The 24501-nt window shown below is 37.7% G+C and overlaps 2 protein-coding genes across 2 annotated transcripts in view; one reads left to right on the top strand and one right to left on the bottom strand.

Moving 5' to 3' along the window:
• The first annotated feature begins 4817 nt into the window (after window positions 1–4817).
• On the top strand, window positions 4818–7176 carry MARS2 (methionyl-tRNA synthetase 2, mitochondrial). Its single transcript, XM_082630077.1, has one exon. It carries the CDS (start codon window positions 4869–4871, stop codon window positions 6648–6650), a length of 1782 nt encoding a protein of 593 aa, XP_082486203.1. The 5' UTR covers window positions 4818–4868; the 3' UTR covers window positions 6651–7176.
• A 10940-nt stretch (window positions 7177–18116) lies between these two features.
• BOLL (boule homolog, RNA binding protein) overlaps window positions 18117–24501 on the bottom strand; it is a gene marked incomplete at both ends in the record, with an annotated part of 62251 nt that continues 55866 nt past the window's right edge. The window contains one exon of the mRNA XM_082630935.1: window positions 18117–18236. Within this exon, the coding sequence (XP_082487061.1) occupies window positions 18117–18236 (120 nt within the window). The remainder of the gene's footprint in view (window positions 18237–24501) is intronic.

Genomic DNA, 24501 nt, shown 5'->3' with positions numbered 1-24501 from the left:
CTCCATAACTGGTAGCATATTATTCTTATAGTAACTACTCAAGTTCGGAACACTTGAGTTTACCAAAGTCTTGAAGCTTTTAAGAGATAATATGGGGCTTCCCTGGTGGCGCGGTGGTTGAGAATCTGCCTGCTAATGCAGGGGACACGGGTTCGAGCCCTGGTCTGGGAGGATCCCACATGCCGCGGAGCAACTGAGCCCGTGAGCCACAACTGCTGAGCCTGCGCGTCTGGAGCTTGTGCTCTGCAACAAGAGAGGCCGCGATAATGGGAGGCCCACGCACCGGGATGAAGAGCGGCCCCCGCTTGCCACAACTAGAGAAAGCCCTCGCACCGAAACGAAGACCTAACACAGCAAAAAAAAAAATAAATTAATTAATAAACTCCTACCCCCCTCCAAAAAAATACTGTAAGTATATCTCCCTCTCAGCTCTTAACACCTGTCACTGAGCTATAGATTTAATACAGTGGTGACCTTAACCCCAACAGGCTTTTTTTTTTTTGCATGGAATTTGTCAAGTTGATTTTAATATTTATGTGGAAGATAAAAGGGCCAAGAAGGTCCAAGATACTTCTGAAGAAGAATGAGGAGAGATTACTTCTCTCTATATTAAGACTTATTATAAATCCATAGTAATTAAAGCTATTTTTAGCAAGGCATAGACAAATTAACCAATCCAACAGCATAAAGAGCCTAGAAACGGGAACATATATATGCGGAAATTTAACATATGATGGAGGTGGCATGGCAGATGGTGGGGAAATGGTGCTGGGACAATTGGCTATCTATATATGGAGAAGAAATTGGATCCCCATCTCATATCATATATAAAAATTTTAATTCTACAGAAACAACTTGAACATCAAAAGCAAAACTGTTATATTTTTATATGAAAATATGAATATTTATTGACATCAGAGTACTAAGAGTATTTTTAAGGCAAAAAGATAATCATAAAATAGTCCCAAATGATTAATTGTAAGGTGACAATCATAAGATATATGTTGATAAATTCTATATTAAAATTAAGAACTTCTATTCATTAAGCCTCTTTAATGTGAAAAGACAAGATACAAAATGGTAGATGATATTTGTCAACCATTGAAGGAACAATATCAAGAATATGTAAAGAACTCCTGCAAATAAATAAAAAGACAAGCCAATAGAAAAATAGACCAAAATATAAATAGGCACTTCACCGGCAAAGAAACATATGTAGTTAATAAATATATGAAGAGATGCTCAACTTTACTTCTATTTAGGGAAATGCAAATCAAGACCAAAGTGAGATAACATTTTATTGCAGTAAAATTCAAGTAAAAAATTTACCATTTTAACTATTTTATAATGTACAACTCAGTGACATTAAGTACAGTTAACCCTTGAACAACGTGGGGGTTAGGGACACAGACCCTCCATATGATGGAAAATTCGAGTATAACTTTATAGTCAGTCCCCAGTAGTATGTATTTATTGAAAAAAATCTGCATACAAGTGGATAAACCCATGCTGTTCAAGAGTCAGCCGTACATTCACAGTGTGGTACAATGATCATCATTATCTAGCTCTAGAACTTATTACCCCCAAAAGAAAACTCATATCCTTTAAACATTCACTCTCTATTCCAGCCTTCCTCCAGCACCTGACAACCACTAATATTCTTTGTGTTTCCGTGCATTTGTCTATTCTGAATATTTCATATAAATGGAATCTAAAACATATGGTCTTTTGTGTCTGGCTATTTTCAAAGATTTATCTAGGGACTTCCCTGGTGGCGCAGTGGTTAAGAATCCGCCTGCCAATGCAGGGGACATGGGTTCGGGCCCTGGTCCGGGAAGATCCCACATGCCGCGGAACAACTAAGCCCGTGCGCCACAACTACTGAGCCTCCGCTCTAATGCCCGCAAGCCACAACTAGTGAGCCGACGTTCCACAACTACTGAAGGCCATGTGCCTACAGCCTGTGCTCCGCAACGAGAAGCCACCGCAATGAGAAGCCTGCACACCACATAGAAGAGTAGTCCTCACTTACCGCAACTAGAGAAAGCCCACGCGCAGCAACGCAGCCAAAAATAAAATTAATTAGTTAATTAAAAAAAATAAAGATTTATCTATGTGGTGGCATTTATCAGTACTTCATTCAGTACTTCGTATGGCTGAATAATATTCCACTGCATGGTTATATTCAATACCACATTTATCTAGTCATCAGATGATAGATGTTTGGGTTGTTTCTGTCTTTTGGTTATTGAGACTAGTGTTTCTACGAATATTAGTGAGATAACTCATTTTATACTTAGTTGAGCTGGCAAAAAATTAAGAAGTAGATGAGGGCTTCCCTGGTGGCGCAGTGGTTGAGAGTCCGCCTGCCGATGCAGGGGACACGGGTTCGTGCCCCGGTCCGGGAAGATCCCACATGCCACAGAGCGGCTAGGCCCGTGAGCCATGGCCGCTGAGCCTGCGCGTCCGGAGCCTGTGCTCCGCAATGGGAGAGGCCACAACAGTGAGAGGCCCGCGTACCACAAAAAAAAAAAAAAAAAAAAAAAAAAAAGTAGATGATATCAAGAATTAGGGAGACCTCTTTAAGGGTATGTCACTGATGGGAATGTAAATTTGTTTAATCATGTTGGAAAATAGCATTATCTTGTGAAATTGAACTTTCACATCCTCTATGATCAAGCAATAGCACTCCTAGGTATACACCCATGAGAAACTTTAGCATATAAGTACCAGGAGATATATGTAGATGAGAAAGTTAATAGCAGTACGATTTCTTAGAGCAAAAAACTTGAACCACTCAAATGTGCATTACCAGCCATTTCTTTTAAGAAGCTCTGCTATAAAGGAAAGGAAAGAAATGGAGCAGTAGTGGAGATTGAGAATTTTTTTCTTTTTAAGATGGGAGAAAAAATAGCATGTTTGTAGGTTGGAGAACTGATTCCATGGACAAGGGGGAAAAAGAATTGGGGGGGGGAAGAAAGAATTGGGGGAGAAAAAAATAATTTCTGGAGAAACTGATTTCTCAGATACTTAAACTGGGGTTGTCTCGTAGTTCTGGAGGGTACCGTACATACCCTCCAGTTTTAAGTTTTACCTATCCTTCTCTTGCCCTCAAACTGCTGGATCAAATAGCACATTAACTAAGTAGCCAAAGGATATTTGTTGTATCTATTGTAACTCCTAAAGAGCATTTGATTGGTCTACTTTCTATATCACCATGGAAATCAGATCCAACTTACCATATGCCTCAATTAATAAATTATTATGCAGCAGTCAAAATGAATTAACTAGTTACAGGCAAAAACATGAATACACTATACGTGGTATGGTATCTTTTTTTGTTTTTTGGCTGTACCGCGTGGCTTCTGCGATCTTAGTTCCCGGACCAGGGATTGAACCCCAGCTACTGCAGCCACTGCCAAGTCCTAACCACTGGACCACCAGGGAATTCCCATGATATCCTTTTTTAGAATGTTTCATACAAGCAAAATTAAACAATATGTTGCTTAGACATACTTTATATATAATAAGATAAATGCAAAAGTACAAAATTCAGGACAATGATTACCTCTGGGAGGAAGACAGGAAGACAAGGAGAAAAAGAGCACATAGATCTAAATCACTGGTAATCTCCTAGTTCAGTGGTTCTCAAACTTTGGTGTGCATCAGAATCACCTAGAAAACTCATTAAAACCTAGACTGCTGGGTACCACCCCCAGAGTTTTTGATTCAGGAGGGGAGTGTGGGGCCTAAGAATATGTATTTCTAACAAGGTTCCAGGTGCTGCTAATGCTGTTCTTTTGGGACCACATTTAGAGAACCACTTCTAGTTCTTAGGTTGGCTTGTGGGGTCACAGGTGTTCCATTCCATTTTATTATTAAATTTTATTATTAAATGAATAAAATAAAATTATTTTATTACTAAATTATTATTATTTTAATTATTAAGTTAAATGGGGGGAAAAAAAGATAGACCAAAGATGAGAGTATGTCAAGAAGCAAGGATTAATATTAATCCAATTCTGGGCTTCCGAGCCATCCTTTTCGAAAAGAGCTAGGGTTCCCTTACTAAAGCAAACTTGAAAAACACTGCTCTAGAAGAACTTCAAGACAATTTAAAAAGAATATTACTAACAACTACGTTGAGAAATAAATTTGAAGACTGCTTTTTCCTTAGGTGCAGAGTGACAACGTACTGCATTCCAGCTTTCTGGATCTCAGTAATCTTTGCAAAGACTGGGAACATCACAAGCCTACCTCTTTTGTTGATTCAACAAAAACTGAGTTTAGAGAAAGGATTTCTCTTACTTTTTCAGTTATCCTTCCCTCAAGTGCTTTAGGTCATTGTTTTTCTTCCTTCCCTTCTCCCCCCTCCCTTCTGGATTTATTGTGCCCACTAGGTTCTGAGAGGAAAGGTATATGATATTTCAGATCCCTACGTTTACCAGAGCCTACGTAGAGGGCACACTCCTGCAATGTGCCAGCCACTGGCTGGTGTTTCAGAAATGCCTGAATACAAAATTCTTGCCCACAAGCAACTCAGTCTGGAGAAAAAAACCAGATTCATAAATATAAAATTAGAAAGCAGGACACGCAGTATGATATAGAAAGATAAAGATTTATCTGCTTCATAACCTCTCCTTCAGCCAGTTCCTCTAAGCTATCGTCCTCGCTCGCTCCCGTAATTCATAACCGCTGTAACCGAGGCCCACGGAGGGGGGAGCGCGGGCGGAGCGGCGGAGGGCCGGCGCTCGGGGCCGGACTTCATTGGCTCTCTGGACGGAAGCGGCGGTGCGGCCCGGCTGCGCATGCGCCCCTCACACGTGCTTCCAGAACGCCCCCTCCGCCGCTTCATCTCAGCAGGCATCATGCTGCGGATTTCTGCCTTTCGGCTGCTAGGGCGCACGGGGGCGAGTAGGCTCTCGCTCCTGGAGGACTTTAGCTTACGCCACTACAGTTCGGACCCTCTCGGTTTCCGGGACGATACCCGCTACGCGCGCGCCTATTTCACCACACCCATCTTCTACGTGAACGCGGCGCCGCACATCGGGCACCTGTACTCGGCGCTACTGGCTGACGCCCTGTGCCGACACCATCGCCTCCGAGTTCCCAGCGCCGCCGCCACGCGATTCTCTACTGGTACCGATGAGCACGGCCTCAAGATTCAGCAGGCAGCAGCCGCTGCGGGCCTGGCTCCGTCCGAGCTGTGCGACAGAGTCTCTGCCCAGTTCCAGCAGCTTTTCCGGGAGGCTGACATCTCCTCCACCGACTTCATCCGCACCACTGAGGCCCGGCATCGGATGGCTGTGCAGCATTTCTGGGGGGTGCTGAAGGCTCGGGGTCTTCTCTACAAGGGGCTCTATGAAGGTTGGTATTGCGCCTCCGACGAGTGCTTCCTGCCTGAAGCCAAGGTCACCAGGCAGCCCGGCCCGTCGGGGGATTTGTGTCCTGTATCTCTGGAGAGCGGGCATCCCGTCTCCTGGACCAAGGAAGAAAACTACATTTTCAGGCTTTCCCAGTTCCGGGAGCCGCTCCAGCGGTGGCTGCGGGGCGACCCTCAGGCCATCACCCCGGAGCCATTCCATCACGCAGTCCTTCAGTGGCTGGAAGAGGAGCTGCCGGACCTATCTGTCTCTCGAAGGAGTAGCCACTTGTACTGGGGCATTCCGGTGCCCGGGGACGATTCGCAGACCATCTACGTATGGCTGGATGCCTTGGTCAACTACCTTACTGTAATTGGCTACCCAAACGCTGAGTTCAAATCTTGGTGGCCCACCACCTCTCATATCATAGGCAAGGACATTCTCAAATTCCATGCTATCTATTGGCCTGCCCTCCTCTTAGGGGCCGGCATGAGCCCACCACACCGCATCTATGTTCACTCCCACTGGACGGTCTGTGGTCAAAAGATGTCTAAGAGTTTGGGCAACGTGGTGGATCCCAGGACATGCCTTGACCGCTATACTGTGGATGGCTTCCGCTACTTTCTCCTTCGTCAGGGCGTCCCCAACTGGGACTGTGATTACTATGGTGAAAAGGTGGTTAAGTTGTTGGATTCTGAGCTGGCATTTGCTTTGGGAGGTCTCTTGAACCGATGCACTGCCAACAGAATAAATCCTTCTGGGACCTATCCGGCTTTTTGCACTACCTGCTTTCCCAGTGAGCCAGGGTTGGTGGGGCCATCAGGTCGTGCTCAGGCAGAGGACTATGCTCTGGTGAGCGCAGTGGCCACTTTGCCCAAGCAGGTGGCAGACCACTATGATAACTTTCAGATCTATAAGGCTCTGGAGGCAGTATCCAGCTGTGTCCGGCAAACTAATGGCTTTGTCCAAAGGCATGCACCGTGGAAGTTGAACTGGGAGAGCCCAGTGGATGCTCCCTGGCTGGGTACTGTGCTTCATGTGGCCTTGGAATGTTTGCGAGTCTTTGGAACTTTGCTCCAGCCTGTCACCCCAAGCCTAGCTGACAAGCTGCTGTCTAGGTTGGGGGTCTCTGCCACAGAGAGGGGCCTTGGAGAGCTCCATTTCTTGCCTCGATTCTATGGACATCCATGCCCTTTTGAAGGGAGGAGGCTGGGACCTGAAACTGGGGTCTTGTTTCCAAGACTGGACCAGTCCAGGGCCTGGCTGGTAAAAGCCCATAAGACCTAGAAACTCAGTTCTTATTAGCTTGTGGTAAAAAAGCAAACGTCTTATTTTCTTATTTTTCATTTTCAGGAAAGTTATACTAATGCTTCTAAAGTGTTGCATCAAATGAGCACATAAGTAATGTCCCTGTGAAAAGAGGTTTGTAGCCTTTCAGGAGCCTACTCCCTACTCTTCAGTCCTCTGTGTCCATTAACCACTGTCCTTTGCACCCCAGTGTCTCTAAGATGTCTCCAGAGGAAAGGTGGGTAAGAGACAACTTTGCTGATACTACTCCTTCTCATTGAGCCTCTGTCCAAACCACAGTTATTTGCCCAGACTACCTCTCATGGCTTGTTTGTCACTGGCCTGGCCTCTGCTGGGCAAATTAGTGCGTGTGGGGGTTTGAAGCCCCCTCCCTCAGCTTTTACTTTGTTATATATGTTGGGTCTCCTGTTAAAAAGAGGTTGTTTCATTAAACCTTTAAAAACCAGTGTCCTAGACTAGATGATTTTTGCCTATGTTTATACTCTCAATTCTTAACAACCATGACTCCCTGCTTTGCTAGTTAATAATCCAGTAGTTGTGCTTTGTAACATTACACTTTAACCAGTAGATGGCTCTAGTCTCACACATTTAATTACTTAACATTGAGGTTTCAGAATATTTAGAATAGGTTTTCTGCTTCCTAATTTTGCATAATTTAAATTTAAAGAAAACATTTTATTGCTTTCCTTAAAATAAGGATAACTGCAACCACTGCTGTTTTACAGTAAGCAATAGAAAGATCAGAATCCTTAGTTTTTTTCAGACTACTGAAAAAGGACATTTACTCTATTAAATGTTTAGTAAGCTAATAAGTAAAGGTATCACTTTTGTTTGGACTATGATGAATTATAAAGCTCTTTTGAGGTACTTGGTATGTTAAAAATTTTTTAAACTTTAATAACATTAGGTTTACAGGTATGATTTTAAAAATCTGTAGATAGTTCAAAAGGGCAATATTTTCTTTATATTTCTTGGTCTTAATTTTGTTATCCACATACATAATTTACCTTATATGATTTCTTTTGGTCAATCAGGGTCAATAATACAATATAGAAATTGTGGAATAGCTAATATAAATCTTAATACATTTACTTTCAAGTAGTTTTTACTAATTATTTCCTTTGCTCCTTTAACTTATTAAAGCTTAAAAGTTTCTAAGTACCTTATCCAGATCTGTTCTGTTGCATTTGTTGAAGGTGATGGTGAAGGGAGGAAATGATCAATGTTCCAGGAATCTCAAACTGGATTTAGGGATCTCTCCAAGGCTCCATAAGAGAACATCACAGAGAAGATGTTAAGGTATCAACTTATACAATGACTACAACATAGTAAGCCAGCATTATATCTCATAGGTGATTGGACAGCTAGGGCAAAGTTGAAAATGAGAACTTTCCTTGAGATATCCACTCTAAGCATTGTAGCAAGCAGAGAGGGCTCACCATGAAGTAAACTGTGCTGGTAGTTCCCCCGGATTTATTCTGGGTGCTACCGTTCAGCTCCAGTTTCTGTTTATTAGTTGGTGTGGCGAAAGATTTCTGGTTGCTTGGAAACATTGCTTAGAAAAGAACGCTCGAAGGCATCCTAAAGGTGGAAGGACCATTTCTACCAGTGTTCCTTTAGATTCTCCTTATTCTTCATAATGGAATCCAGTTACCTGCTGGGATTACTAGGGTAGATTACTGGGACCTAGGATGGAGTGTAATGTCTCAGAACTGGATAGCAGAGTAGTGAAAGAGATGGGATGTGTTTACATGGATGAAGGAAAACAGACTTGGAAAACCAGCATTGATAACTTCTGCCTTCGAAGTGCCATTATAAGTCTTACAGTTCCTATCATGAATGGAGGGACAGTGTCCTCCACTTGAATGATCTTTCCTATGGCCTAATGCTGGTCAGTACACTGGACATTGGCTTGCTGGGTGTTAATAGAGTGCCTTTTGTTCAGTCTGTCATTTGTGTAGGCACTTAACTTCTACCAGAGTATTTGTGGTACTGGAGGACACAGGAAAACAGGGAAACCAAAGAGGAGAGGGCATAATTTTTACAGAAGACAGGATATTTTGAGTGAAGAAGTGTGGTAAGTTGGATATGACTTATTCTGTGGTGATATGGAAGATGAACCAGTTGGATTCTCTGTAGGAGGCAAAACAGGTAAAGCAAATACCCTTTGGGTACCGAGGTGATATGTTATTTAATCCAGCAGTTTAAGAATGGCAAGTGGAGGATAGGTGAGACTTAAAACTGGCAGGGATGCACTTCCAAGAGAGGACATCCTAACCACTTGTGGGAGATGATGATAAACTTGTAGACATCTAAGAAGTCCCCTATTCCAGAATTGCTAACACCTTATCTGGCATCTGTGGGTTCCTTGACCAGAAAGGAAGTTTCTCCCAAGTACTACCCTAAGGCTGTCAAGTATTCATTTTCGAGTATTCTTGGAGGCAGTGTTGCATGAGTGATAGAGCACTGTTCAGGTGTTCATGGAATGTCACGTTAAAGTAATAATAAGCTGTCAACCCAGTAGACTACAGTCTACTATGAAGTCATGCAAGAAGTTGTGGGCAATATATATGTGTGGCACCATTGTATATTAGAGGGCTATTCCACAAGTGAACTCGTAGATTAGGCACCTCAGAAGTCAGAAGACCTATGGCTATGTGGAGGTCAAGAATAGGCAGGAACAAGAAATAGTTGCAGTCTCATTTCATTGAAATCTCACACTTATTCTGGAAGTAGGCCTCATTATTTTTCTTAAGCACCTGTGTGACTCTATAAGGGCTGAGAAGAGCCTGATAAATTGAATTTTAAGTTGATGTGCTCAAGAAGGCATAGACTGGGACATGGGCTCTGAGGCACAAGCCTTTTTTCTTTTTCCCCTATAGCTGTATCTATGATTGGCACATAACTCTTTAGATCTGGGAAGTTCCGAAATTGAAGTAAAGTTGGTCAGGTTGTGGGCCTCCAACTAGGAAGACTTATAATCATGAAGTAGCTTGGGTAGCAGGTGGCAGTACCAACCATTCAACAGATTACTCCTTGGGCATTATGGTAGGGATGGTTTCCTGGCTGTCTGCTTCACCCCTAAGTGAGTGTGTAGTTGCAGTGTTGGCCTGCATTAGTGTAACCTTGAGTTACAGTGGGGAAGCAGCCATGCCTCTTGACTAAGACTTGGTCTATAAAGTTGCTGTCTGACAATCTATAATTGCCTCCTAGAGGCAGTCCCCCCCATCCATAGTTCTACCAGATGGAGAACAACTGTTCTTGCCGGTAAGGTCTGGGACGCTGTAAACCTTGATGGGTCCTTGCCCTCATCTTTTGCCAGAATGAGTAGTATCAGTGGATCTGAAAAGGTATGGACCTACTGGCAGTCGTTTGTCTATTTTTGCTGAGAAAGTTACCTAGTTCAGAGAGCCTGGGGGGAGCTAGGGCACGGGTCGAGGTAACCAAGAGTACAAGTTAGGGGGTTCAGTTCTAGAACAAAGACTTGGAGCCCCTTGCAAAACTAAGACAGTATGAAATATGTCATTTCAGCACAACACAGCTGGCCCTGCCCCTTCTTGTAGGAGCTTTGGATAGGACTGGTTAACCTCTATCAATAGGAACACACTAAATTTGGAGGTTAACATTGCTGGAAGGGCCAGAACAGTAACAACCAAGTTAATTAAGGTTAATTAGTGGGGATTTTAGCCTTTCAAGAAGAGGGTCTTACTCTTTTTTGAGATAGAGGCTAGGAGAAGCCCAGCCTAAGCTGCTTTCTTCTATCATCAAGAACTACTTTGAGCTGAGAGGAAGGGACTAACCAGTGTTGGCCTGCATTAGTGTAACCTTAGAGGTGAAACTGACTTATTTTTTAGGTGGTCCTGGGTTACCCAGTATAGATCCTCTGAATTAAGGGGAACCATGTAAGGGAATAGTTGACCACATGTAAAATACCTTGCTTAAGATTATATCACATTAATTAGTTTCTACTTAAATTTCCATGATGAGTAAAGGGGATTGGGAAGAGGTACACACCAAGAGGATCTTCCTATGGCCTTGACAACTACAAATAATATACTCTGTACTGTACCTCTTCTCATGAATAGCTATTGGCAGCTTCAGCCTTACTTGGATCTTCACCAAAGTAAGGTGAGACTATATTATAGAAGTTCCATCCTTGGCTATGAACTGTATTTCATTCCCATTTAGTTTATGACACAGTTTACTCACCATAGATTTTCAAGTCCACAGCTCCTCATTTAAGAACAGTATGGTATGCGATGTCAGAATGTTTCAGGAAACCAAATGTATGATGTGCAAGAAGAAAATAACTCCAAGGAGAGATGAGCTCTGCCTTCAATTCATTAAGGATTTTTGGATGAAACATCTGCAGAGGGCCTGGAAGACTCACTGGGTAAGCTGGAGAGACAGCTCTAGGAATAACTGTGGAAATGGATGTTGCTAATTTTCTTAGTGTATGGTAGGGGTAAAATGGTACTAACCTCCCTATGCTACCACTCTTAAGGCCATGCCTTGTACATATACCCCCTCATTGGTTGACAGTCACTGGTTTGTGGGATTGAACAGGAAGATGAACCTTCAAAAACTAGTTTATGGTTGACTGTTACAGATTGGAATCATTGTTCTATTCTCTTAATTCAATACATTCAATAAAAATATGACTCATTACGGGCTTCCCTGGTGGCGCAGTGGTGGAGAGTCCGCCTGCCGATGCGGGGGACGCGGGTTCGTGCCCCGATCCGGGAGGATCCCACATGCCGCAGAGCGGCTCGGCCCGTGAGCCATGGCCGCTGAGCCTGCGCGTCCGGAGCCTGTGCTCCGCAACGGGAGAGGCCACAACAGTGAGAGGCCCGCGTACCGCAAAAACAAACAAACAAACAAACAAACAAACAAAATATGACTCATTACACTTTCCTGATTAAAATACTTTTAAAAGGGTAATAACCTTTACTCTGGAACACATTAAATATGATAGTTTCAGTAATCTGACTTCCTTTGAACTAATCTAGAAATGTCTACTGGTTAAAAGCCTGTAAATATTAAATTAAATAATAAATATTAAATAATTAAATAATAAATATTGTGTAAATATTACACAATTTAGTTAATCACTAAAATAATACAACTAGAATGTATTTCTTCTTAGCCAGATGAAATGTTAAAAAACTCAATCCAACAGAAGACAGGAAGGTTAAAAAAAGGACAAAGAAAAATGAAAAATATGGTAAAGAAAACCCATAATAAGATGGCAGAAATGCATATAAATATATCAGTAATTATAATAAAACAATATCATAGGATGGACGTCCTGTCAAAAGACAGCAATATTCAAGCTTAAGTTTAAAGTTAGCTATATGTAGTTAAAAGGTATATACTTAAACATAACAAAATAAGACATGAAGAAACACTAGGCATATGTTAACCAAAAGAAAGCTGGTATCATAATATTAATAGTAGACAATCTATTTTGAGGGGAAAACCATTACTAAAGATGAAGTGAGACTTAATATAAAAGGAATAATATACCAATAAGTTATGACAATTAAACTTGTATAATCTAACAACAGCCTCAAAATATAAAAAGTTAAAACTGAAAATGACAAGAAATGTTCAAATTTGGAAAGAAATGAGACTGCCATTTGTGAGTTCAGAGAAACCAGGCAATGAGAAAGTAAAAATTAATAACTTACACTAGACATTAGCATTTCAGTTTTTAATGCTCACTACCCAAGTGTATCATCACTGTTAAGGGGAGAAAAAAATGAAAAATTTATAGCAGGTAAGGTTTTGTGACTCTAAAGCCTTATCTTTTCCATGCATGCTTCTGCGAAAATAATAACTTGCTTTTTGAATAGAAATGTCAGCAAATATACTTGTTCAGTGAGTCCTCTCTAGATTATTAAAAGGGGAGGACCCCATGGCCATAATTTTGCCAAATTTTCTAATTGAAGAAATCTTCTAATTGAAGATAAATGAAGGTGAAGGAAGAGGACCACCAGTTCTGTGTTCCTTATTTGTGTTCTCTCATTTACTTTTTCCATCAACCCTATTAAGTGTTATTCTAACTCTGTTTAACTGATAAGAAATTGAGACACAGAGACATTAAGTAACTTGGCTAAGGTTATACAGCTTATAAAACAGGAGAGCCTAGACTCAAACTTATTTTAGTGCCAGAGCCTCAGCACCATCCTTAACATCAACACCATGACAATCCCTGAGTGTATATTGAGGGAACTGTACTGTGGGGAAGAGGAAGCAGTAAAATCAGATCCAAAGATCTGAAGATGAAAAGTCTAAATAAGAACACTTAATTAAAATACATTCAGTGTTTCAAGAAGAGGAATTGGTTCTTGATAGCTAGATTATGAAACATATGAGTGCCAAAAATGAAACTTAGAAAAAATGCTTACCTTATCATGAAATATATTTCTTTTTTTGCTTTCAATAGTTTCCTTTGTATTTGAAGCCTGCTTATGTGTTCTAGTGTAAATTGTTAAAAATTTTAATAACTCTATAGCCTCTATTTTTCTTTTTCCTTAAGATTATTTTGTTTCTTATTTTCAGAAGAGTGTTCCAAATTTTTGAAACCAACAGTTCCCAAAGTGAAAGAATGTTGTCATAAATTCATAAATCTAAGTATTTAAAAGTAACATTTTACTAATCAATACTTTATACATTTATCTCTAAACATGAAAACATATCAATATTCATGAGTTTGAATTAATTATTAAAGTAACAAAGCCAGAGAATTTTATTAGGTCACAAACACTGAAATTTTTTCATTTCATACATACAGTTTTAATACAAATGAACTTATTAAAAGACTCATCTAAACAATTTAAGTTCTATGGATTTACTGAACATTTCTTACTATATTCTTATGACATCTTTCCTAACAAGCTTGCAGAAACCAGATTAAATGCCTTTGACTCTAGTTATTACCAAAGCAAATACCACCCTGTTAGCTAAAATGCCACATACTGGATAATTCCTGGTAAATTATATCTGATATATGTCATATATGATGGTCAAGACATGTTTTAACTTCCACAGATTAGAGACTTTATTATGAATTGCATAAAGAATACTCTGTCATGTTTTACTTTTTAAATGAAATGTAGCTAAAGTTGGACATGGGCTACACCTTGCAGAAGTTCAGGATGAAACCTAAGTGTATATAGGTCTCTTAGCTATCATCTGAATTGTATTTTTAAAAATATATCAAAAGGTATTAAAGTCCTTCCTAACTTGGAAGCTAAGAACATCTACACCTTTATTTTACGTTTTAAATAATTTCTTCAGAACTCTATTTAAATTCAAGCTATATAATCCCATAGTTAGCAAGGCATGATGGGTACTTTTACAGTATGTTTTGCATGGTAGATTATGACTTGCTTATAGAATCAGACTGATATATTATAAAAAATATCCTACATATAGCATTTTTAAGATTACCTTTAAAAATCACTTGCTGGGCTTCCCTGGTGGCGTGGTCGTTGAGAGTCCGCCTGCCGATGCAGGGGACATGGGTTCGTGCCCCGGTCTGGGAAGATCCCACATGCCGCGGAGCGGTTGGGCCCGTGAGCTATGGCCGCTGAGCCTGCGCGTCCGGAGCCTGTGCTCCGCAACGGGAGAGGCCACGACAGTGAGAGGCCCGCGTACCGCAAAAAAAAAAAAAAAAAAAAAAATCACTTGCTGAAGGAATTTACATAGGCATTCCTAAAGCAAAGAACCTTCAATCCTGGTAAACTGAAATTATTGCATTAACTTTGTATATTTAAATTTCTATAAAAATTATTTTATGGAAACTCCCTACATTTTTAAAAAGCAAAACTTTTTAGTCCTGAGTTCAGTTTCATTTTACAGCTCATTACTGGAATGTAATTAAATAAATCAAGTTACAATGTGTAAGAAGCCCATTTTGGTATTATAGAAGAAGATCATTAAGTACTAAAATAAAATGAATTATTGAAAATATATATAGTTAAGTGCATGAAAGCTGATGGTTGGATTTTCACACCATTTTAAGATTTAGAAGGAGTATTTTTTGCTGAGTATAAAGGAAATATTTTTAACATTCATTATGACATTGACCCAGTTAAAAAAAAATCTATTAGTTAATCAATCCTCAAAGAATAAAGTTTTTTCTTATTAAAATGTCCACATAAAAATCAGCTTCTAGAAGGTAGTTAATTCCTAACAAATTTTAAATAAAACATTTTTGGATGTAAATAATGTCATAAAATTGGTTTTCTAGTCTAAGGAGAGTATTTAGCACTTCTTCCTTTTTCCATAGTTCATGGAGACCATCTAGAAGTGAAGCTATGAGTTGTGGGGCACAAAAACCAATAGAAATATATAACTGTGTAGCTAAGTGTAAAAATTAGGAAATCAACCTAATCTCAGACAGAAAAACAAAGGAAAAATAATGAAAACTTACTGCTTAACATCAAATGTAGTGTGAAGGGGGCTAGCCAAGTTCAACTAAGTTATCAAAACCCATCATTGGTAAGTTTGTAGAGGTAAGTGTTTTAAATATTCAATATGTGAAGGTAGGTAAGTCTGAGCTTGAGTTTTAAACAAGTCATTCTTTAAAGATAGACACACAGCTAGGGCACAGGCATAAAAATGTATTTGGTAAACATAGGATTGTTGCTGAGTTTATTTTCATTTTTCCTTTGGCACAGACATTAGGATATTAAATGTTATTTTATTGAGAGCCATTCTCACAAACAATTGGATATTGCCTGAATAAAATAACCCTAAGGTTGACTTTACTAGTCAGTATTTGGGTATGTATAGGGTAGGAAAAATTTACATCTATTAGTATCTTTAAAAAAATAGTTTGTATAATAGATCAGATACTAATAAGGATTTTAGGAAGTTTGTTCTATGTGTTTCTAAAAATATGTAAGTGGATATTGTGTAGCTTTCTTTGCTTTGGTACCAAAGTTAGACATGTTAAAAACAAAAATCCTAAATATGATTAGCAAGAAACACATTGAAAGTATTAAAAGTAATCTCAAATTGTTAGGGTATACTTTAAAATTATTATCCTTTAGATGTTTTCTCCAAAATACCAAAGGAAAAAAAAAAGATATGCTTTCTTAGGTAATACTATTTCCTTTATGTACTATCATTGGTTGTTTCAGAACTATATGAGGCTAAGCATAAGGGTTTAGTTTCCTTATCTTTGTTCATTTTTATATCAGGACATAATAAAAAGGACCTTGATAATTAAAAGCTAAAATATTGATCTCTTATAGTTATTAAAGCTGTTTTTACTATCATGGATATGTTATATTAGCTATAAAATAAGAGGAAAACATCACAATGTAAGCAGAACAGGTTTTTTTGGGTACATTAACTTTCATACTACCTCCATTTTTTCTGTATTTTATATCTGGAGAGAAAAATGAAGTAATATAATCTTTACAGAATTGAATGAATGCACTGTGGAAGTACATAAAAACATTTTGGTAAAGAGCACAACTGCCTACAATATATTAGCTAAGAAAAATACCAATGTAAATCTTTTTTTGAAGCAAAATGCAATTATTCTTGGACTCTAGAAATTTATAAAAGTTCTAGAACAAAAATGCCTTGTTATATACTGAATAAGCCTGAATTATAAATATGGGATTAAAATGTATACTGAAAACACCAGACAAGACAAGTGGAGTATTATATTGTTTCATGATCTTTTTGACTAGGGCTCTAACTATAGAACACTGGACCATAACATATAGCATGCTACTTTCAAAATTAATGTAGCAAAATAAAATATTCTCAATAGGTGGACTGCCCTTTGGATGTGCCAGAATATTCTTTATATTATTTATTCTATAACACTGTGCTATTACATTTTATTCCTCAACATAAATATTTTAGCCCAGAAACATTTTGGTGATATACTCCAAAAATATATACATCAATGGATAGTTCATTATTCTTTATGAGACAGGGTTAAAAAAATTAACTCAAATTATAACTGGGTTATCTAATATTGTAAGAAAGTTTTAAAATATAATTTAAAAAGATAAATAATTCTTATTCTTTCCTAACAGAAGTGCAAACCAACTCTACTTCTTTGAGTGGACACGAAATTAAAATAGTGAAAAAAATAAGACTCCTAGCATTGTGCAATCAAATTTAAATAAATGCTATAATTTCCATGTAGTCAATTTAAACACTGCTTATTTATATAACAATTTTTATTCTTTATTATTAGCCCAACCTTCTATAAAAGGAATATAATGTTTTTGCAGAAGAAAGTTGGGATATATATTAAACAGGTAGCATTTAAAGAAAAGTTGGCATGACCATTTTTTAATTTAAAAAGTTCTACTTAATGTGGCACTTTTTTAAATTATAAACTTTTCCAATTCTGTAAGAGCAGACAATCAAGCTTTGTATTTAAAAGATGAAAAATAATGTTGTGGTTAAGTTTTATTTAGTCAAAGTTAATGTTTTTAAAGTCTAAAGACCTCACAAACTAAGACCTGAATGAAAGATAAAAAGGAATATTGACAGTGTCACTGTGTTAAAGGAAGAAATATGTATTGAATCGGACATGATATATGCAGTGAATGCTTACACTTGCTAAGATGCTATAAGAACCCTTATACTTCTAGTATGAATAACAAGAGGGCCAGAAATAAATATGGAGATATCTTTAAGTATATTTAAGAATTGTGTCAACTTTGGCCATAGTAATTAGTATAAAATAAATGGTCATCATATGACAGATTTCCAGATATTATATATACAAATTATATATATATTAATATCTGGCAAAATTTCTAATGTAAACCTAGAATTTGAAATGTTTTATCAAAAACACTTAATATAAGTAAAATATACACAAACCTAGATATAGTGAAAACAAAATAATGTGGAACCTAAAATCTTCTATACATATTATCTCCCTAATTATCGAGATAGTGTTTTTTTGAATTTACCTTATTACAACAAATGGTTTGTTGCTATGTATATTCTGTATATGCCATGCTGTGTCTAAAAACTATAAAACATCTGGAATAAAACTGTAAAATCCAAACACCGAAGATGTTTTTAAGTGGTTGTATATGACATTATCATGTTGATAAGATAGCCAGATGATGACCAAATTTTTCAAACTTTATCACGATACTTGTTTTATAGATATAACCTTTGTTCTATTTGTTACAGATTATAAGTCTGTGTTACTTAAGTGTGTGTGAATTAATAAAGGAAACCATGATTTTATCCTGTAACTCCAGTGTTCTGGCTGCTAAGATTTCTTTACTTCCCTTAAAAAAGCAAAAACATTTAACCTTAAGTACATCCAAAACCCTCATACTTGTTACCAGACCACACATGGGGCTAGTTGTTTTCTATTATTGGATAAAATAGTTATCCAAGACTCTACTTAACAGAATCAGTAGAGGAAGGTGGAGTAAGAATTCAATTCTCTGCTCTGAAATGTTTTCTAGGATGAAAGTGTGGGCTTCGAGAATATCGAGGTTTCAAACCTACAGATGAAGGTTGAGAAAAGCTTCTTCTCACAGAATGTAACCTTGGTTCCTATTAAGAGATTTAAAGAAAATAATGGTTTTAATGCATTTTAAATGGCTCTTATTATTACCTAAGGGGAAGATTTTTTTGTGTGTGTGCTTTCACTTCTACCCCTCACTTTGTCTTATTTATCACAAATAAAATAGAAGCTTTATATTCCTACTTCTGAATCTGAGAATCTACTTGGATTGTACACATTTTTGCCTTCGCTCCTTTTTTTGTTTGTTTGTTTTTCTTTTTGCGGTAGTCGGGCCTCTCACTGTTGTGGCCTCTCCCGTTGCGGAGCACAGGCTCCGGACGCGCAGGCTCAGCGGCCATGGCTCACGGGCCTAGTCGCTCCGCGGCATGTGGGATCTTCCCGGATCGGGGCACGAACCCGTGTCCCCTGCATCGGCAGGCAGACTCTCAACCACTGCGCCACCAGGGAAGCCCATAAGGGGAAGATTTTAAAAATAATATTAATTGGGCCGGCATTCTGAGGAGAGAAGGTGTACTTTAGGAAATTCCCACTAGAAAGAGTAGATTACCTTATAACCTACTGCTAGACAGGGAGGCATCTTAGGGCTATAAAAAAGACTCACTACAAAGGATCTGAGAATAGCCACATCAAATGGTATTACTAAATTATTAGGTTATACTTCCTTTGTGCCAGCCCTGAACTTTGGTAAAGATTTGTTAAAAAAAAAAAAAAAAGATTTAGGTACTTAGTGATATACAAAATTAGAAGGCAGATCCTATGGTTGAGAAAGCGACTAACCAGAGAAAATCAGGTAATTATTAATAAACTTTTGTGTTAATGGAGTGACATCCTACTGTTAAGTAAAACTTCCATGAATAGAATGAGTCCCAACAAATGATTTTTATTTGATTCACTGCTGAACATAAGGATTGCTGGAGATACTGCTTTTCTCAATGCACTTGAGAATAGGAAAATGTTAGCTAAGGCATCTCTAATGACTAAATGCCTACTTCAGAGCATCAGTGTTTAGACAAATCCTTTTGTCTAAAAAAAATCTCATTATTTGCTCTGCCTGCTTTAGATGATTTGAGTTTAAATATTGTGATTCAAGACGAATGTATCAAGGAGCCCAAGTTTATCTCATAAAGCTGAATAAAACACTGGAAGTAGCATGTAGGCTAAATCAATTGCCCAGCTTGAATGTGACAACAGAAATGGTACAAGTGTTCTAGTAGTTCTTCTAAAAACTAGCAATTTATATTTAGTTAAGGGAAATGAACTAAAGCTTCTAAGATAAGCCCCATTTCTCTAAAGAGGCATGGTTGATTACCTGTTGTACTTTCCAGGATTTGGGCATATATGCCATTCTTTTGACTTAAGACTGAGCATGTCTACTAACAGTGAAACAATTTGCCAACGCTAGAATAGTTAACTATCAGGAGTAAGTCATAAAAACAATGGGTAATTTTTTAATGGCATATCAGACCTAGATGCTTCTAGGGTTTAAAATGTTTTAAATTGTGCAGTTACACAAAGAGTTTACTGTATCACTTAAGGATACTTTGTGAAGGTACAAAATAGTCTCCTAACCAGAAAAGAAACATAAAGTATTGTAAAATAAATGAAAAGATAATTACCAAAGTAAGTGTTGTGAGAAAATTCATTTCAGTGACATTAAGCTATATTTAACTATGGGCACTGTTAGAATTTTTGAGCTAAGGAGACTTCAGTAGGCAATTATGATAGTGATCCATTTATCTTGGAATCACATTTCATCAGTATAAAAAGTAGCATGAGTTTGGTACTTGTCATTAGGATATAAAAAAAGATAACTAAACTAGAATAACCCTTACCCCAAATAGCAAACACTACATGGAGGGTCTGTACAAAGACTGATAAATGCCTATATTGCAGTTACTAGCAAGAAGAATGGAAAAGAAGAAGAAAAGCAACCAAAGGTTCATTTGTTGTTTTTGGTGGACTTTATGTTCTCAAAAACGTGGAAATGTGCCATGTTCCCAAAATATAGAGTAGATGGCACTGCCTATAGGTGGGTATCTTTCACTCTCAGAGGGATTAAAGTTTTTCTGAGATACTTAGAAGGCTTTTCTCACCTTGTGTTCCTTATATTTCCCAGAGTGCTGAATTGCACAACACTTTTAAAGAAAAATTTTGACTAACAATCTAAAAAATTAAATTCTAGGGTAATTCTATTACTCCTGTTTTGGTTGGGAAACTGTTCATACTTAGGTTACTTGATAAAAGCATGATTAAACAGTTTCATGTTTATTACAATTTGTTTATTTTAGAATTGAACTATTTTTTGATCTTGACTCCTAGATGATTAAGGGATTAGAATAGACATTTTATTTGTGTCTTAAGATTTAATTTTAGTGATTTAATGATAGATGGTCTATAACTCTTGAATAAGACAAATTATTTCTGAAAAATATTGTGTTCTCTAAGGATCTTCTCAGGTCCCCACCCAACCACTTCCCATTTGCCTCCTTACAGGTGACAATTTATTAGTAATCAGAAGTTTGAGGTTCTATCACTTAATAGTAATGTCATCTTTGGCAATTTTCTTAACCTTTCTAAGCCTCACTTCTCTTGTAAAAAGTTGCCTGATTATGTCACAAAAATATTGAGTGGATAAAATGAGATTAATGTATGTGAAGCGCTCATAAATTTTAAGGTGCTATATAAACATGAGGTGTTATTCTTAGAAAAATATAGTAAGCAAAAACGTGATATTCTAAGCATGATTTTATAGCAAATTATCATCAACATCAACAAAATTAATGCAGTTTTTATAAGGAATGTTATCATGGACTTTAAACAATCTTCAGTGACTAAACTGAAGCTTTTCTTTAGAACTACCTAGAAATTATATAGCAAATTTAGTTACACAGGTTAAGTTACCAATATTTTAAGACTAACATTGTAAGGCTATTCCACAGTTGTAGACCCTGTAGTCCTTAGGTTATATGATTCTATGATTTCATGTTTATAACATAGGGAAACAGGTTTATTATACCTAAACATAATTCAGTTTATTTATATAGCTGTATCAATGGCTAAGCCAGAAACTATAAAGCTTCAAGGGTTAAAGTAATAGAAGAGTTCACACCTATTCCTTATGGCTTAATGTCTTTCAGACTATACTTTTTGATCCTACTTTAATATTACCTTCATTTTTTAAAATATATTAATAGGGTTACCTACATTCAGATTTCCCAGGGACAGTCTAGGTTTATGCCTTTTGTAATATTAGACTTTAAGTTTTGAAAAATAGCCTTTGAACAGAATGATTTAATAGGTTTATTAATGTGATAAACTTCTTTGTTGGTCAATAAGTACATATTTTAAAAATTATGTAATTTAAAATATTTTTGGTGTCCCCTTTCAAGTGTCCTGATTTGAATGATAAACATATCATTTCTGCATTTAGTAAGAACTGGGAGCAGAGATGAGCAAAGTCAAGAACTTTCTGACTACTACAAGGAGCAGAAGTGAAAACGGAACGATATGATTGATAAAACATCAGAGGATCTTGTCTATAGGTAAATAGCTTTCATTTGTATAAGATAATCAAATCAAGTCTGTCTGCTGCTCATCAGTGAAGGTGGGAGTGAGATTCAAGAGGAAATAAGTGCTAGAGACAAGGACTCGTAATTCTGAATCGATATAATCGTATTTCAGAGAAGGTTAAGCTAATATTCATATTGGAACTTGACAAGTCTCTGAGAATGTAATTATCTCTGAGAAAAGATGAAGTTACATTCTTACACATGACTCTATTCAGACCGACTCTAATGACAAGCTTGTCTTATTAGAACAAACTGTACTTATTAACAATAGAGACAAGAGTCTTGAAACTGCATGACCTGAGATTAAATCATGTCAGTGAATACTATATTGTTGGCTACCTTTACCTAGAGTGTATAAAGATGTTTGGTTTGAAGGATGTTTAATAAAGAAAATAGACCAACTGGATGATTTACATGAAGAGATAATCTTTAGAGTGAATTTTGGATATTTTCCCCAATAATTCATCATTCAGAAGAAAATAAGGGAAGCTGAATTCTCTGTAATGGGTATACAAAATTTAAGCAAAGGTGATGATGATTTAGAAAGTAATTTTCAAGAAGCAAGTGAATGGATTAAAAAGTTTTTAACTTCAAAAATACAAATCTGTTAAACTGCAAAGCAAAATGTCTGTATTTCATTATCTAGGGTTTTACTTATGAGATCCGTTGAGGAAACAGGACAGGCCATTTGAAATCTAGTAAGATATAGATTTACAAAAAGATGAATATTAACTAACATCCTTTTTTTTTCTTTTTTAAATTTTCTTTTATTTTTTTATACAGCAGGTTCTTATTAGTCATCAATTTTATACACATCAGCGTATACATGTCAATCCCAATCGCCCAATTCATCACACCCCCCCCGCCCCGCACTGTTTTCCCCGCTTGGTGTCCATACATTTGTTCTCTACATCTATGTCTCAATTTCGGCCCTGCAAACCGGTTCATCTGTACCATTTTTCTAGGTTCCACATATATGCATTGATATACGATATTTGTTTTTCTCTTTCTGACTTACTTCACTCTGTATGACAGTCTCTAGATCCATCCATGTCTCAACAAATGACCCAAATTCGTTCCTTTATATGGCTGAGTAATATTCCACTGTATATATGTACCACTTCTTCTTTATCCATTTGTCGGTCGATGGGCATTTAGGTTGTTTCCATGACCTGGCTATTGTAAACAGTGCTGCAAGGAACATTGGGGTGCATGTGTCTTTTTGAATTATGGTTTTCTCTGGGTATATGCCCAGTAGTGGGATTTTTGGATCATATGGTAATTTTATTTTTAGTTTTTTAAGGAACCTCCATACTGTTCTCCATAGTGGCTGTATCAATTTACATTCCCACCAACATTGCAAGAGGGTTCCCTTCTCTCCACACCCTCTCCAGCATTTGTTGTTTGTAGATTTTCTGATGATGCCCATTCAAACTGGTGTGTGGTGATAACCTCATTGTAGTTTTGATTTGCATTTCTCTAATAATTAGTGATGTTGAGCAGCTTTTCATGTGCTTCTTGGCCATCTGTATGTCGTCTTTGGAGAAATGTCTATTTAGGTCTTCTGCTCAGTTTTGGATTGGGTTGTTTGTAATATTGAACTGCATGAGCTGTTTATATATTTTGGAGATTAATCCTTTGTCCGATGATTCGTTTGCAAATATTTTCTCCCATTCTGAGGGTTGTCTTTTCATCTTGTTTATGGTTTCCTTTGCTGTGCAAAAGCTTTGAAGTTTCATTAGGCCCCATTTGTTTATTTTTGTTTTTTTGGTTTTTTTTTGCGATACGCGGGCCTCTCACTGTTGTGGCCTCTCCCGTTGCGGAGCACAGTCTCCGGACGCACAGGCCCCGCGGCCATGGCTCACGGGCCCAGCCGCTCTGCGGCATGTGGGATCCTCCCGGACCGGGGCACAAACCCATGTCCCCTGCATCGGCAGGCGGACTCTCAACAACTGCACCACCAGGGAAGCCCTATTTTTGTTTTTATTTCCATTACTCTAAGAGGTGGATCAAAAAAGATCTTGCTGTGATTTATGTCAAAGAGTGTTCTTCCTATGTTTTCCTCTAAGAGTTTTATAGTGCCTGGTCTTACATTTAGGTCTCAAATCCATTTTGAGTTTATTTTTGTGTATGGTGTTAGGGAGTGTTCTAATTTCATTCTTTTACATGTAGCTGTCCAGTTTTCCCAGCACCACATATTGAAGAGACTGTCTTTTCTCCATTGTATATCCTTGCCTCCTTTTTCATTGATTAGTTGACTATAGGTGTGTGGGTTTATCTCTGGGCTTTCTATCCTGTTCCATGGATCTATATTTCTGTTTTCATGACAGTACCATATTGTCTTGATTACTGTAGCTTTGTAGTATAGTCTGAAGTCAGGGAGTCTGATTCCTCCAGCTCCATTTTTTTCCCTCAAAACTGCTTTGGCTATTCGGGGTCTTTTGTGTGTCCATACGAATTCTAAGATTTTGTGTTCTAGTTCTGTAAAAAATGCCATTGGTAATTTAAAAGGGATTGCACTGAATCTGTAGATTGCTTTGGGTAGTATAGTCATTTTCTCAATATTGATTCTTCCAATCCAGGAACATGGTATATCTCTCGATCTGTTGGTATCATCTTTAATTTCTTTCATCAGTGTCTTATAGTTTTCTGCATACAGGTCTTTTGTCTCCCTAGGTAGGTTTATTCCTAGGTGTTTTATTCTTTTTGTTGCAATGGTAAATGG

The sequence above is a fragment of the Mesoplodon mirus genome (genome assembly GCF_964341445.2).
Source record: "Mesoplodon mirus genome assembly, chromosome: 8".
Lineage (NCBI taxonomy): Eukaryota > Metazoa > Chordata > Mammalia > Artiodactyla > Ziphiidae > Mesoplodon > Mesoplodon mirus.
The sequence above is the reverse complement of the archived record's forward strand: the minus strand, read 5'-3'. Positions and strand labels throughout refer to the sequence as shown.